This window comes from Thyridium curvatum (assembly GCF_004353045.1).
Source record: "Thyridium curvatum strain D216 chromosome Unknown NODE_31_length_406039_cov_82.875441, whole genome shotgun sequence".
Classification (NCBI taxonomy): Eukaryota; Fungi; Ascomycota; class Sordariomycetes; order Thyridiales; family Thyridiaceae; genus Thyridium; species Thyridium curvatum.
This window is the reverse complement of record NW_022156786.1, coordinates 258,840-272,612: the sequence shown is the minus strand read 5'-3', so window position 1 is coordinate 272,612 and position 13,773 is coordinate 258,840. Positions and strand designations below refer to the sequence as shown.

Here is a 13,773-nt window from a genome sequence, read left to right as displayed (position 1 = left end):
CGTCGCAAGTTTGCGCCGCTCAAAGCGCCTGAGACCCCCCGCTCTAGTGCTGGATGTGGGCCACCGGAGCCCCGGAAGCACTTCCTGGTGGCGATGACTTCAGGGCGGTCAGTTCCATGTTGTAAGGCTGTAACATCTCCCGATGTTTTCCCGATCATCGGAGAGCCTCCTCTCTACAGACCTTTGCCTTTTCCTGCTGCGTCGTCGAATCTTTTCATCCAAATGATAAATTCGAGGGAATTAGAATTGGACATTCGCTTCGTACCCTTGGATTGAACATCTTCACTCCGGATTACATTAGCAGCTGGCCTGTTTCAAGTTGTTGCACCTAACTACCCATTGTCTGCAATACGAGCTCCTTTGATCATGAAGTTCAGCTCGCTCGGCTTCCCATTGCTGGGCTCCAGTATCTTTAGCAGTGACACTGACACGACGCAATATCAGATTCAGCAGAGGGAAAACTTGGCATTCTCACCTCCGTTCTACCCCTCGCCATGGATGGATCCCAATGCCCACGGCTGGGCTGAGGCCTATGCCAAGGCGAAAGACTTTGTCTCGCAGCTCACGCTCATGGAGAAGGTCAACCTGACCACCGGAGTTGGGTTAGTATCTGCTTCCCACTTCCCTAGCGACATCGCGTCTCGTGTACTAAGACGGCCAATTCAGATGGGAAGGTGAGCAGTGCGTGGGCAACGTCGGCTCCGTCCCGCGCCTCGGCTTCCGTGGTCTCTGCATGCAGGATGCGCCCATGGGCGTGCGCTTCGCCGACTACGTCTCCGTCTTCCCCACGGGTCAGACCGCCGCTGCCACGTTCGACCGTGGCCTCATGTACCAGCGCGGGCTGGCCATCGGCAAGGAGCACAAGGGCAAGGGCGTGAACGTCGCGCTCGGCCCGGTCGCCGGCCCCATCGGCCGCATCCCGGAGGGAGGACGCAACTGGGAGGGTTTCTCGCCGGACCCGGTCCTGACCGGCGTGGGCATGGCCGAGACCGTTCGCGGCATCCAGGATGCCGGTGTTGTTGCTTGTGCCAAGCACTTTATCGGTAACGAGCAAGGTCAGTCAGAGAAACACAGGCAGCATTGAAGCGAGTCCCATCTCCAGAATTGTGTGTCGCTAATGTACAGCACAGAGCACTTCCGCCAGGTTGGAGAGTCCAAGCAACGCGGCTTCAACATCTCCGCCACTCTGTCGTCCAACATCGACGACAAGACCATGCACGAGCTGTACCTGTGGCCGTTTGCTGATGCGGTCCGCGCCGGTGTCGGCTCCTTCATGTGCGCCTACACCCAGGTCAACAACTCGTACTCGTGCCAGAACAGCAAGCTCCAGAACGACCTGCTCAAGAACGAGCTCGGTTTCCAGGGCTTCATCATGAGCGACTGGCAGGCTCAGCACTCGGGCGTCGCCAGCGCCGTCGCCGGTCTCGACATGACCATGCCGGGCGACACCGAGTTCAACACGGGCCTCAGCTTCTGGGGTACTAACCTGACTGTCGCCATCCTCAACGGGACCATGCCCGAGTACCGCCTCGACGACATGGTCATGCGCATCATGGCCGCTGTCTTCAAGGTCGGCCAGACCATCAACGAGCCTGAGGTCAACTTCGACTCGTGGACCGCCGACACCTTTGGTCCCCGCCACGCCGCCGTCAACAAGGGCTACCAGCAGGTCAACTACCACGTTGATGTCCGCGAGGAGCACGGCAACCTCATCCGCGAGATCGGCGCCAAGGCCACCGTCCTCCTGAAGAACAAGGGCGCCCTGCCGCTCAACAAGCCCAAGTTCGTCGCCGTCATCGGCGAGGACGCCGGCCCCAACCTCGCCGGCCCCAACGGCTGCGACAACCGCGGCTGCGACAACGGCACGCTCGCCATGGGCTGGGGCTCCGGCACCGCCAACTTCCCCTACCTCATCACGCCGGACGCCGCCCTGCAGGCCCGCGCCATCGACGACGGCTCCCGCTACGAGAGCATCCTGTCCAACTACATGACCAAGGAGACCAAGGCGCTCGTCAGCCAGGCCAACGCCACGGCCATCGTCTTTGTCAACGCCGACTCGGGCGAGGGCTTCATCGACGTCGACGGCAACGCCGGCGACCGCAAGAACCTGACGCTGTGGCACGACGGCGACGCCCTCATCAAGAACGTCAGCAGCTGGTGCCCCAACACCATCGTCGTCATCCACTCCGTCGGCCCCGTCATCGTCACCGACTGGTACGACAGCGACAACGTCACCGCCATCCTCTGGGCCGGCGTCCCCGGCCAGGAGACGGGCCGCTCCATCGCCGACGTGCTCTACGGCCGCGTCAACCCCGCCGGCCGCACGCCCTTCACCTGGGGCGCCAGCCGCGAGAGCTACGGCGTCGACATCATGTACCAGCCCAACAACGGCAACGGCGCGCCGCAGCAGGACTTCAGCGAAGGGGTGTTCATCGACTACCGCCACTTCGACCGCACCAACCAGACGCCCATCTTCGAGTTCGGCTACGGCCTGTCGTACACGACCTTTGAGTACAGCAACATCAAGGTGGCCAAGACCCAGGCCGGCCCTTACACGCCGACCACGGGCCAGACGGCGCAGGCCCCGACGTTCGGCGCCGGCAACTACTCCAAAGACCTCAAGGACTACCTCTTCCCCAAGGACAAGTTCGAGCACATCTGGCAGTACATCTACCCCTACGTCAACACGTCGACCTCCCTCGCCGACGCCTCGGCCGACCCGGAGTACGGCCGCACGGCCGCCGAGTTCCTGCCCCCCGGCGCGCTCGACGCCTCGCCCCAGCCCCTGCTGCCCGCGGCCGGCAAGTCGTCCCCGGGAGGCAACGCCGAGCTCTGGGACGCCATGTACATCGTGACCGCGACGGTGACCAACACGGGCAAGCTGGCGGGCGACGAGGTGCCGCAGCTGTACCTGTCGCTCGGCGGGCCGGCGGACCCGCCCGTCGTGCTGCGCGACTTTGCGCGCCTGCGCATCGAGCCCGGCCAGAGCGCCGAGTTCCGCGCCACGCTGACGCGGCGCGACCTGAGCAACTGGGACGTGGTCAAGCAGGACTGGGTCGTGAGCGAGTACCCCAAGAAGGTGTGGATCGGGTCCAGCAGCAGGAAGCTGCCGCTGTGTGCGGATCTGTCGTAGAAAGGGCGGAATAGAGGAGGAGTGTCGGGGATGGGGGTGGGCTGTGGGAACAGTAAATTTTTCTGTATGGTTTCTCTTATGGAAAAATACCCTTCGTTTGTAGATATATATAATGCTTAGTTCATAATGGTCAATGAGAATACGTCGTGGCTCTTGATGATTGTTGGGGCCTCTGAACCCGTTGAATGAGAGCAGTGATGATCGAGACTAATGTCGAGAATAGTTGAAGGAAGATGAGAAGATATTCATCACGGATTGCTCAGAAGAGTCCCAATGGAAAGCAAAAAAGGGGAAAAAGGAAAAAGAAAGAACATGTTTTCCTATACCCAGCCAGCAGCCGTCGCCGCGTTCTGAAGTCGATCCACTTCCTGACCTTCTTCCTGGCTCGCCTCATGTGCTGACTCTTTGGCATCGACTCCGGCACTGTTGCTCCTCTCATACTTTTCTAAGTCTCGTATGTCGAGTACTACATTTCCCTTTCCGTCCCAGAACTGACCCTTATCTTTGATTTCCTGGCAGAGGCGCTCCCATGGGGCATCAATATCATCTATCTCAATGATCAGCTCCATACCGCCGTCCCCGATTGGCCTGACCTCGTACCTCTCCGGCGGTAGTTCATCCTCCTCAAAGCTTCCCTCCAGCACAGCCTCGGCATAGTCACCGTGGGGATGGCATATAAATTTAGCTGGGGAGGTTTTCACCTGGCAGTGTACCCCCCTGCGACACTCATTCAAGGGTGAAATAACGTGCCAGCCTCGCGTCGCTTCAGCTATGATATCTTTTTTGAAATTGTCCAGTTTAGGGATCTTTTTTCCCATCGCTGGATGACGACGCAGGAACACAAATTTAGAGAGAGCATTTTGAATCTCGTCGAGTGCCAGACAGACTCTCCCACTCTGGCCGTCGGCTGTAAAGGCAAGGGAAGCACCATCACTTGTGCTCATGTATCGCAAGGGATTGTAGTCGGTGTCAAGTAGGGATTTTTCGGAGCGGGACAGAAGCAAGTCTGGTCGCTGCCCCGCCAGAAGCAATGCTTCGATCCAGAGGTCAAGAACTTGCCATTGAATGGCAGATTCGGTCAGCGTCGTGTTGTTGGTTGACATGCACAGGATATTCGCGTCCAGCTGAAGAAGTTTGGCGATGATAGAGCTCATGATGTTGTGATATCGCTTGCGCGGCGCGCCCATCCAGAAGATTTGTGACATTGGCATGATTAAGTCATGAGCATACCATGTATCGCCGATCTTAACATCTCGTGAAAGAGGGCTGCTGAGGGCCATGACGTTCCGAATGGTCGCAAAGATAACTTCGGCTGCCAAGAGCGTGACGCTTGCGTCGCCAGCAGCCCACACCCGCGCCGCAGCCGCACCAGCGACGAGACGGCCAATAGTATCCATAGTATCTTGGGAATCAAAATCTAGGAAATCCCCTGCGGCGGCGGAGCTGAATGCTGGATGTAGACTGCAGTATGCTGAGGAGTTCCACATGGCGTGGAGGAGCAACAGAATGTCCAGAAACTGCCATTCCTGGTCTGTCTGAGCTAGCACCAATTCCACAAGGCCAACCATAGCGGCGAGTACCTCTGGACCTGAGAACTTCATATTTTCACTCATGCTATGGCTAGACACGGCCGAGATCTGAGCGTAGAATGTGTTCATGGGATTTTGCTCACGTCTAGTGCTTCCTCCAGTTCCCATTACAATCTCAATCTCACTGCCTAGTGTGCCCATTAGATACGGTTGCCTGCTCAAGTCAGCCATCACGAAGGTCTTGTAGAAAACAATATCATGTTTGGCACAGGAATAGAGGGCCTTACAAAGGGGTATCATGTATAAGGGATCTATCTCACTTACCAAGCTATTCGTGGGCAGAATTCGGATTGCAGAAGCCAACCGCACATTCGTACGATTTTGTCGACGAGGACAGATGTCATTTCACTCGTTTCATTGTTGGGAGAAACTAAAGCTTCTGCAAAATAGAAGCCATGCCTTCTCTCCGAGTCATCGTAGCGTGGATGCCCAGCCAGAGGGTAGTGTTTCTCAATGAGGTCGATATCATCCCCAAAAGTCGCGACGATCAAGATCCATTCCACACACATCTCAAGGACACTACGTGTATCACTCTCGACGGGGATGAGATCATTCGGGCGCACGTTGTGTCTCTGGATCAACTCTCGAAACTCGTCGAAAGTCCCACAAAGAACAGCTTTCGATATCGTGGCGGACATCTCCTTTGCGAGGATCTTCGACGTTGTGAGAGAAAACAGGTTCCCTCGGTTTGCAACCATGAGTCTGACCGCTTCAAGGCGTGATGTCCATCGAGCAATCCAGGAATGGGGTGTGAAGACGACACTTGTGTGTATCGAGAACGAAATGGCTCCAGACTGCCCATCGAGGGTTGCTGTCCGGATTGCCATGACAGACAAATATCCGAACCAGTAGTTCTTGTTATAGGCGTAGAGTAGCTTCTGTCGAGTGCAGCTGGAAGCCTCGGGTGCATGTTCCGCGGCCGTCATTAGATCAGAAGCAGATGGGGTTTGCCTAGCGAGACCAGCTAGAGCGTTCGCAACGCTCCTGCTGACTGCCTTTTCAAACATGGCTTCCACCATGTTTGATGGTGTTCGTTCTGGTTGCAGAAGTTGGGTAACACATGACTTGACCTCCTCCATATCAACTGAAAGCTGTGCAAATTTGTTGGTCATAAACTCCATCCGCTCGTGGGTTGCTTTCGCCTCATGGTAGTAGTTGTCCAAGATTGTGTGGTTCGCCACTTGAGCTGTTTGCAGGTCCCTCATATCCTGGTGAACGTCGGCGATCTGCCCCTTCACCGACGCAATCTCGTGCTGCAAGTCTGTTGCGACGTGCCCAACGTGGGCTCGAAGGTCTCGTGATGTGGCCAACGTAGCATCGCTAACCTCTTCGATCCTCTGATAGTAAAGTTGACTATCCCAATGGGTTTTAGCGACCGATTGCGATACCCGATCGAGTTGCGGGCGGATATGTGAATTAACAGATGCCTGCACTGAGCTCGTGAGAGCATAATGACTCCGCTGTACCCGCAGCATCTCTGCCAGGTCGAGACGTGTCTGCATTAGCCTGGCGTCCACCAGAGCCATCCGAGCCCTCTGGACATCCGCAGTCATTTTGTCGATCTTGGATCCACGGAATGCCGACTCGACCTGTGCCCATCGCCGTTTGATGCGTCCAGAAGCAAGACTTCCCGAGTACCGTTCAATCCGAGCATGCAAAGGCCCGATCACATCGTCGCAGAGTTGCGCTGCGTCGTTGAGCGCTGGATGAATCGAAGTCGAAGTGGTGTGCCCCGTTCGGATGTCCTCGATGGACTTCCGAAGCGTGTTGAGCTCATCACCTAGCCGTTGGATCTTGCTAGGAGCATCCCTGATGTCGGAGATAAATGAGCACAGGGCCTGCGTACCCTTCAGCGCCTGCCCGGCGAACCCGGCGAAAGAGACCGCCGCGCTGGCGATAGATAGCGGATCCATTGGGGATTGGGGTCTGTTGCCCGATTACAAGTTTCGTGTCAGGAAAACTTCTCGAGATCAAGGACGCAAGGGATGGTGGGATGAGCGAGAGGGTGGACACGAATCTGCCTCGTTGGGCACAATCAACGACCAGGAGGTGGCTTGTCGTCGGCCAATAAGCAAAAGCTGGAAGTGCCATCACGTGTAAGCGATCCGACATGCATGTAGGACGGGTATTCACCACCCACTTGCAGTTCGTAGGCTAAATCCGCCTAACGAGGCTCATTTGATGCGCTCAAGATATTTAAGACCATGTTTGCAAGTTGCTGACTTTGATTGTAACAGCTACCTATTGTTGGTTGAACCGCCGTTTATCCTGCATGCACATGTAATCCCCGATCGCGATACTCTCTGTAGTATAGTCTCCGTCAGCATCTTGTAGACGCATTTCTACTCGAAACAAAAGCTGGCTTGCCTCTCTGGAGTGTATAGGCACTGCCAACGAGCCATAGTCCGGAAAGCGTAACACTCCACGGCCTGCACTGTAACCAGATGTCAGTTATAACGTCGCACAAGATGTAGCACACTACACACGCGACTCGGCGTTTCATTGGCAATCTTGCTCTCAATCGGTTGGTGTTGAGGCCAGGGCATATGTCGCTGCACCTGTGGTCCCCATAGTCGTATTGCACCAAGATCTCGACGATCCAGGCCCATGATGAAAACACTTCAGGTCCCACCGCCGCCGCCGTCACCACCGCCACCTCCACCTCCATCGCCGCCGCCGCCTCCGCCTCCGTCGTTTACTCCTCCGTAGTGCCCCAAGTTCGCACCGAACGCAGCGACGTTGGCCCCAAAGGCGACCCGGCTCGAGTACTCGGCCCACATGCGCCGGGTGGCCTCTTCCTGCTGGGCGGCGCGCAGGGCGGCGCGATTCCGAGCCCGCCTGTCGGCCTTGGCCTGGTCCTTGGCGTCCTGGGCGGCGGCGCGCTGCTGGGCCTCGGCGAAGGCGCGCAGGCCGCGCTCGATGCCCTGCTGGCGGAGCTCGGCCAGCGTGGCCTGGTGGTGCGCGTCGGCCTCCTTTTCGTACGGAGGCGGGGCCGTGGACGGGCGTGCGGTGGCGGCGGCCCGGGGCTGGGGTTGGGGTTCGGAGCGGGATTCTCGGGACTACGAGTGCTTTCTGTGAGTTATGGGTGGGATTCCGAGTGGGAATGAGAGAGGAGGCGTACGTTATGGCAGCCCATGTTTCTCGTACAGGGTCATCTATATCGAACCATGGCTTGTGATACTCCCCCCAGAGTGGATGATGCGCACCCCGGCCCGGGGACGTGAGCCTATTTTATGGGAACCAGCTTGGTTTGGGCAGTTATGCTCGACGACGTGGCATGGGATCTGTCGACGTCAGTAGTGATGCCCTGTTGTTGCCAAGACGGTGGCGGAGCGCCGCTAAACTGCGGGCTGTGCGAGAGAGCTGAAAGACATGGCTATCCCGATCCGGATGGTAGCTGAGACGGAGAACCAGCAAACTCAAACTCGGCGCAAAGGGCACCGCTCGTGGCGATGGCCGATTGAGAGGCAGAACAGCCAATTGCATCTGGCAGGTTGTTCTGCTCCCTCTGGTTGACGTAGAGAAGTCAAGAGGTCTACTGGTGGTAGGCTGGTAGTGTTGATCCAAGAAACAACCCACGGCAGGAAGATGAAGCTGTGATCAATCCCGGTTAGTAGTAGAAAGAGGACATGAAAGACTCTTAGTAGGCCATTGTCCGGGGTTGCTAAAGAGTACCAGGGAATTAATTGACTGAAGCAATAACTTCATTGAGGATCGAGTGTTTGCCTGCATATGTGGTTGCTTTCTGAGCTTTACCTCACTTCCATTTTTGTCTCATCTCAGTTGTCTTTTTCTAAGATGCCATGGACTGCAAGTAATAAAGCCTATCCCATCTCTGCACACAGTTAATTCTGGCCTCCAGTTCTTCAAGGGATGCTGCATGAACGGTAGGCGACTGCATCGGAACGGTGCCCAACCCAAAAAGTGAACCCGTTGGATGCACCGAATCACGTGGACAGCTTTGGAAGGGCCAAGTTCTTGTTCCCTTGGCCAGGCGCGAAAAAAGGAGCCCACTGGAGCCACCAAACCCCACGCTGGTTGATTGGCCGACCCAGGCATTTTTATTTTATTTTACTGCCTTGCGATCATCAGCTCCCTCTAGTCTGGTCCCCGCCGCTCGCGTCGCGACCAAGTCACAAACAAATTAAACCCGACTCTCCGTCGTCACCTTTTCGCCCTCAACACAAGCACAGACTCGGCGACGTCGCGAGATACCCTCGACTGCTCTTCTTTCCTTCTCTGTCCGGCCTTGCATTTGCATCTTCTACTGCATCACCAAATCATATCCGCAAAAATGGGAGAATCACGGTTAGTAATGCCTGGCTCCTGCTGCTGCCGCCACCCCCTGGCCCCTGTCCCTGCTGGCGAGCTGCCCATCATTATCACCACCAACCTTTGAGATGGAGGTGAGCTGCGAGACAGAACCGACTGACATGGCACGCAATTCAGGCAGGAACTCGTCGCATGGCTCAACAGCCTGCTGCAGCTGAACATGACCAAGGTCGAGCAATGCGGTACGGGGTATGTTTACTGTTTTTGTTGCCCCTCCCCCACTTCGGGACGCTCCGAAATTTGAGGCTGACGATGCTGTTCTCGCCCGACGCACAGCGCTGCCCTCTGCCAGGTCTTCGACAGCATCTTCCTCGACGTCCCCATGTCGCGAGTCAAGTTCAATGTCAACACCGAGTATGCCTACATACAGAATTTCAAGGTGCTACAGAGTCAGTCGCCCCCTACTCCTCTCCTCCCCTCCTCCCTTGATATCCCGGGATGACGTGCTAACGAGACTCGTATTTTCTTTCCCGCGGCCACAGACACCTTCCACAAGCACCAGGTTGAAAAGCCGATCCCAGTCGAAGCCCTCGTCAAGTGCAAGATGCAGGATAACCTCGAGTTCTTGCAGTGGGCCAAGCGGTTCTGGGACCAATACTACCCGGGCGGCGACTACGACGCTGTTGGCCGGCGGAAGGGCGCACCCGTGACCGGTGGTGGCCCTGCCCCTCGCGCTGGAGCTGGATCCGGCGCTGCGAGGAGAGGCACGACCCCGACTACCGGGCCTCGCGTCGCCGCTAGGGCTGGTGGCGGTGCTGCCAGCGCTGCGCTGCAGCAGGAGAACAACACCCTGAAGGAGACCGTCGTCGGACTGGAGCGCGAGCGGGATTTCTACTTTAGCAAGCTCCGGGACATCGAGCTTCTGGTCCAGCAGGCTGTCGAGGAAGACCCCGAGCTGGAGAAGCAGGAGGACGGCCTCGTCAAGCAGATCCAGGCGATCCTCTACTCGACGGAGGAGGGCTTTGAGATCCCTGCCGAGGGAGAGGCCCTCGATGACCAGGAAACCTTCTAGACGGCCACATCCGGAGCGAAGGCACAGGAGGGGAGATGGTAATGCGGAGGAAAGGAGGGAGAGTTGTTACACCTTTGTCGGAGCACGAGCTGCTCGACGAAGCATGATGATGAACACATGCGATAACAGATGTGGCGGTTGGCTCGCGTATGTGAGGGCCATGCATCAAATGCATTTTTCAGACCTGTGAGGACCAGTGTGGTCATAATGGCCTCGGCTGGCGTTTCGGCCTGGGAACCTATCGCGCTGGGATGGTAATTCGTACCATGTCGTTATGATAGAGAAAAAAATGGACGTCATTTCCTTCTACTAGTACCCTGAATGTCTCGAACCATGCTAGGTCTGCTAGGCAATCTGCATTCCAATAGGTTCCAATAGGCAATTCCTTCCTAAGCTCTCGGATCGACTGCTCTAGATCCCAACGTTCGCTTCCATGTAAGGCTCCAGCTGCTTGATGCTGGGAGGCATTAGCGCCGACCATGGTGGCCTCTCTTGTGGAACCAGCGCCACAAGACCCTGTGACCGGGAGCTTCACAGGTCAAATGGGCGCTAACCCACAACCTATGACACAATCCTTCCCGAGCTGCGCAATCCCCAATCTTCATTCCCAACAGGCTGCTCAATTCACTCTGCTAGAAACCCAAGACCCAGCGTCCTCGTCTTCTTTTTGCTGTTTTCTACTCACTCTAGTGCTTGATACCCGAGCTTTCTTCTTGGCACTGCTCATTGCCTCGCTGTCTTCGTTGCACCTTGCTGCCTGCGTATCGACGAGGAACCTTGGTAGAAACCGGAACGGTCGCCTGACTCTCTACTGCAAAAGTCTGATTCATAAGGACACGCTTCTGCCGTCCGATCAGGACTCTACATATCGAATTATCAAGAACACACACAAATACACACTCATCCCAACCGCGGCGGGTTGACCTACGAACAATGCCGCCGCCAGTCGAAATATCCATCCCGACGACCTCGCTCTGCCCGGCGACCTCCGAGTCCAAGGCCTACACGCTCTACAACATCACCCTGCGGCTGCCGCTGCGCTCCTTCGTCGTACAGAAGCGCTACTCGGACTTTGACGCCCTCAACGCGCAGCTGACGTCGCTGGTCGGCAGCCCGCCGCCGCAGCCGCTGCCCAAGAAGTCGTGGTTCAAGTCGACCATCTCGTCGCCGGAGCTGACGGAGCAGCGCCGCCGCGACCTGGAGCGGTACCTGCGCGCCGTGGCCGAGACGCCCGACCGCCGGTGGCGCGACACGCCCGCCTGGCGCGCCTTCCTCAACCTGCCCGCCTCCGCGGCGGGCAGCAACTCGGCCGCCAGCGCGAGCGGCATCGAGTCCCGGCTGCCGCAGATCGGGCTCCCGGGGGCCAACGCCGCCGCCGCCGCGGACCCGGGGACCTGGATCGACCTGCACAAGGAGGCGCGGCGGGCGCTGCACGACGCGAGGCTGCAGCTGGCTAGGCGGGACGCCGAGGCGGACCGGCACGCGGCGGCGGCGGAGGCCGGGGCGGCGGCCAAGAGGGAGCTCGTCAAGGCCGGGAGCTTGCTGGGCGCGCTGGCGGAGGGCCTGCGGGTGCTGCAGGAGACGAAGAGGGTCGGGGACGGGGAGGTCAGGCGGAGGAGGGACCTGCTCGCCGCGGCGAGCGTGGAGAGGGAAGGCCTGGAGAAGCTGAGCGCGAGCCTGGCGAGCGGCGGCGACGCTGGCCGGGGAGGTGGAGGCGGATCGGGCCGGGAGGGCACGCCGAGCGCGGGGGATAGGTCGGCGCTGCTGAGCGGCGGCGGTCAGGCCGGCTCCTCGTCGGGCGGACCGCGGGCGGGTGGTCGCGTGCTCGGGGCGCCGCTGCCCGAGACGGAGCGGACGCGGGAGCTGGACAACGACGGGGTGCTGCAGCTGCAGAAGCAGCTGATGGCGGACCAGGACCAGGACGTCGAGGCGCTGGCGCGCATCGTGCGGCGGCAGAAGGAGATGGGCCTCGCGATCAAGGAGGAGGTCGACGCGCAGACCGAGATGCTGGACCGGATGAATGACGACGTGGACCGCGTGGGCCGCAAGGTCAAGGTCGGCAAGGACCGGGCGAGGAAGCTTGGTTGAGTGGTGATCCTTGGGTACGGGGGTTGGTGTGCTCCCTCCCTCTTGCAGCTTCTCGGGTGAGAGTTGTGTGAGGTCAGGCGAGAACAACGAGGGTCATTACCATTATCTTGGCCGTTTTTTTATTCTAGCGGTCTTTTCCTGTCGTCTGTACTATGGGCTGGGGCAGCAAGATTGTATTGGCATGGCGTTTGACTACGTAGCGGATCTATGAATTTGCAATTGGTCTCAGGACTTTTGTTCTCCAGGATGTTTCTCTCTTGCTTCGATGTAATGGTGAGACAGAGTCTCCCTCCAGACATCTATCTATTCCAAGGGGGCGTGATAGCGAGAATAGGGGGGGGTGTCCCATGATTCAGAGAACATATGCTTGGACTTCGGCGGCCTGCTTGGAGACCTCTGGACACACGCGTGATCTCGGATATCGTGCATGCAGGTAGGTAAGTTGTGCTCCCCAATGAACAATGTGCACATATGTATGGAGTGTGTCGGGCCCCGGCAAGCGTTCGTTCATGCTGCGAACGAACCCAAGGCTCCTTTCTGCAAGCATTCGTGATTGTACTTGTGCTCCGTGCTTGCATCTGCTGGGTGCTTGCATCAACCTGGGTCTCCCATCGAATGCAAGTCTTTGGTGGAGATCTCCACAACGTCCTGGCAGGTCGGTTCGCAGATATCATCTCGAATTCGGATTGCTTGCATGTATAACTGCCCCTGTAGTTTTCTAAGAAGGGTTTCCACGTCTGGAAGTTTCCATTCGTAAAAGACCCATGGGTCTACCTCGTAATGACACACATAAAGGGCCACAATTCTGGCTGGTGAAATTTGCTCTTAATACTCCCTTGCCGATATGTGTGAAGGGTCTGTCGACTGGGCGACGGACGGGTTGACCAAGTTGATTCCATCTCAAACTACACTGCACTGGCAGCCATATCCCGGCATACAATACATATCCAGGTTGGTCAGTCGTGTTCAATGTTTGAGTCGAAGTTCAATGGATCACGGGCATCGATATCTGCGTCGCAGTTTGATCTCGCCGTATCAAATCGGACAGTGGCACCTGTCAGCAGGGGATGAGTTTGGGTTCCAGTGGAGACAAATGGCAGCTGCAACCTCAGTCGCACCTGCAGGTTGCCCCGCGCTAGGAAGCGGCTACGTCACCCCGACACGTTGGATTTTGGGGGTGTTAAAAAGTGGTGTGGGAAGGGACTACCCGTCGTTGCTCAGCAACCAGGTCCAGAAGTTCGAAGAAGGTGCGCCCCACACCCACCCATCCTTGGCTGGGGGCACTTCTGTGCAAAACTTGGCTGCCTAACCTAAAAAACTGCCTGGACTAGGTACAGACCGGGAAGATCGAGTACCTACGGAGTAGTGAAACATCTGGGCTGGGCTGGTGGATGGAATGGTTCCATGTCTTCTGGAGGGTCGCAAAACGGTCGGGAAAAGATGCCGATTTGGTTCTTGACCACAGGTGTGGGTGAGACACCAGGGCGGGCGGCTTTGTTCTTCGCCACACTTTCCAAATCTTCACGTCAAGCAAGCCTCGACACATTCTGACAGGGGGAGTGGTCACACCGGATAGCGCCCGAGGGCACATCACACAGCCATCCTGGACTTGCTGGCCT

The 13,773-nt window shown here is 57.5% G+C and overlaps 5 protein-coding genes across 5 annotated transcripts; 2 read left to right on the top strand and 3 right to left on the bottom strand.

Annotated features, from left to right (window-relative positions):
* Positions 1 to 366: 366 nt before the first annotated feature.
* On the top strand, positions 367 to 3,133 carry E0L32_005777 (uncharacterized protein; the record flags this gene model as incomplete). Its single annotated transcript, XM_031140336.1, has 3 exons — positions 367 to 602; positions 667 to 1,055; positions 1,131 to 3,133. 3 exons carry the CDS (start codon positions 367 to 369, stop codon positions 3,131 to 3,133), a joined length of 2,628 nt encoding a protein of 875 aa, XP_030995544.1.
* A 320-nt stretch (positions 3,134 to 3,453) lies between these two features.
* On the bottom strand, positions 3,454 to 6,635 carry E0L32_005776 (uncharacterized protein; the record flags this gene model as incomplete). Its single annotated transcript, XM_031140335.1, has 2 exons — positions 3,454 to 4,876; positions 4,987 to 6,635. The coding sequence occupies 2 exons, from the start codon at positions 6,633 to 6,635 to the stop codon at positions 3,454 to 3,456; spliced, it is 3,072 nt and encodes a 1,023-aa protein (XP_030995543.1).
* Positions 6,636 to 7,343: 708 nt separating this feature from the next.
* On the bottom strand, positions 7,344 to 7,858 carry E0L32_005775 (uncharacterized protein; the record flags this gene model as incomplete). The annotated part of the gene is made up of 2 exons (XM_031140333.1): positions 7,344 to 7,781; positions 7,844 to 7,858. 2 exons carry the CDS (start codon positions 7,856 to 7,858, stop codon positions 7,344 to 7,346), a joined length of 453 nt encoding a protein of 150 aa, XP_030995542.1.
* Positions 7,859 to 9,016: 1,158 nt separating this feature from the next.
* E0L32_005774 (uncharacterized protein) lies at positions 9,017 to 10,066 on the top strand (the record flags this gene model as incomplete). The annotated part of the gene is made up of 4 exons (XM_031140332.1): positions 9,017 to 9,030; positions 9,172 to 9,243; positions 9,331 to 9,443; positions 9,537 to 10,066. The coding sequence occupies 4 exons, from the start codon at positions 9,017 to 9,019 to the stop codon at positions 10,064 to 10,066; spliced, it is 729 nt and encodes a 242-aa protein (XP_030995541.1).
* Positions 10,067 to 10,752: 686 nt separating this feature from the next.
* E0L32_005773 (uncharacterized protein) lies at positions 10,753 to 12,257 on the bottom strand (the record flags this gene model as incomplete). The annotated part of the gene is made up of 3 exons (XM_031140331.1): positions 10,753 to 10,927; positions 10,995 to 12,205; positions 12,255 to 12,257. The coding sequence occupies 3 exons, from the start codon at positions 12,255 to 12,257 to the stop codon at positions 10,753 to 10,755; spliced, it is 1,389 nt and encodes a 462-aa protein (XP_030995540.1).
* Positions 12,258 to 13,773: the final 1,516 nt, after the last annotated feature.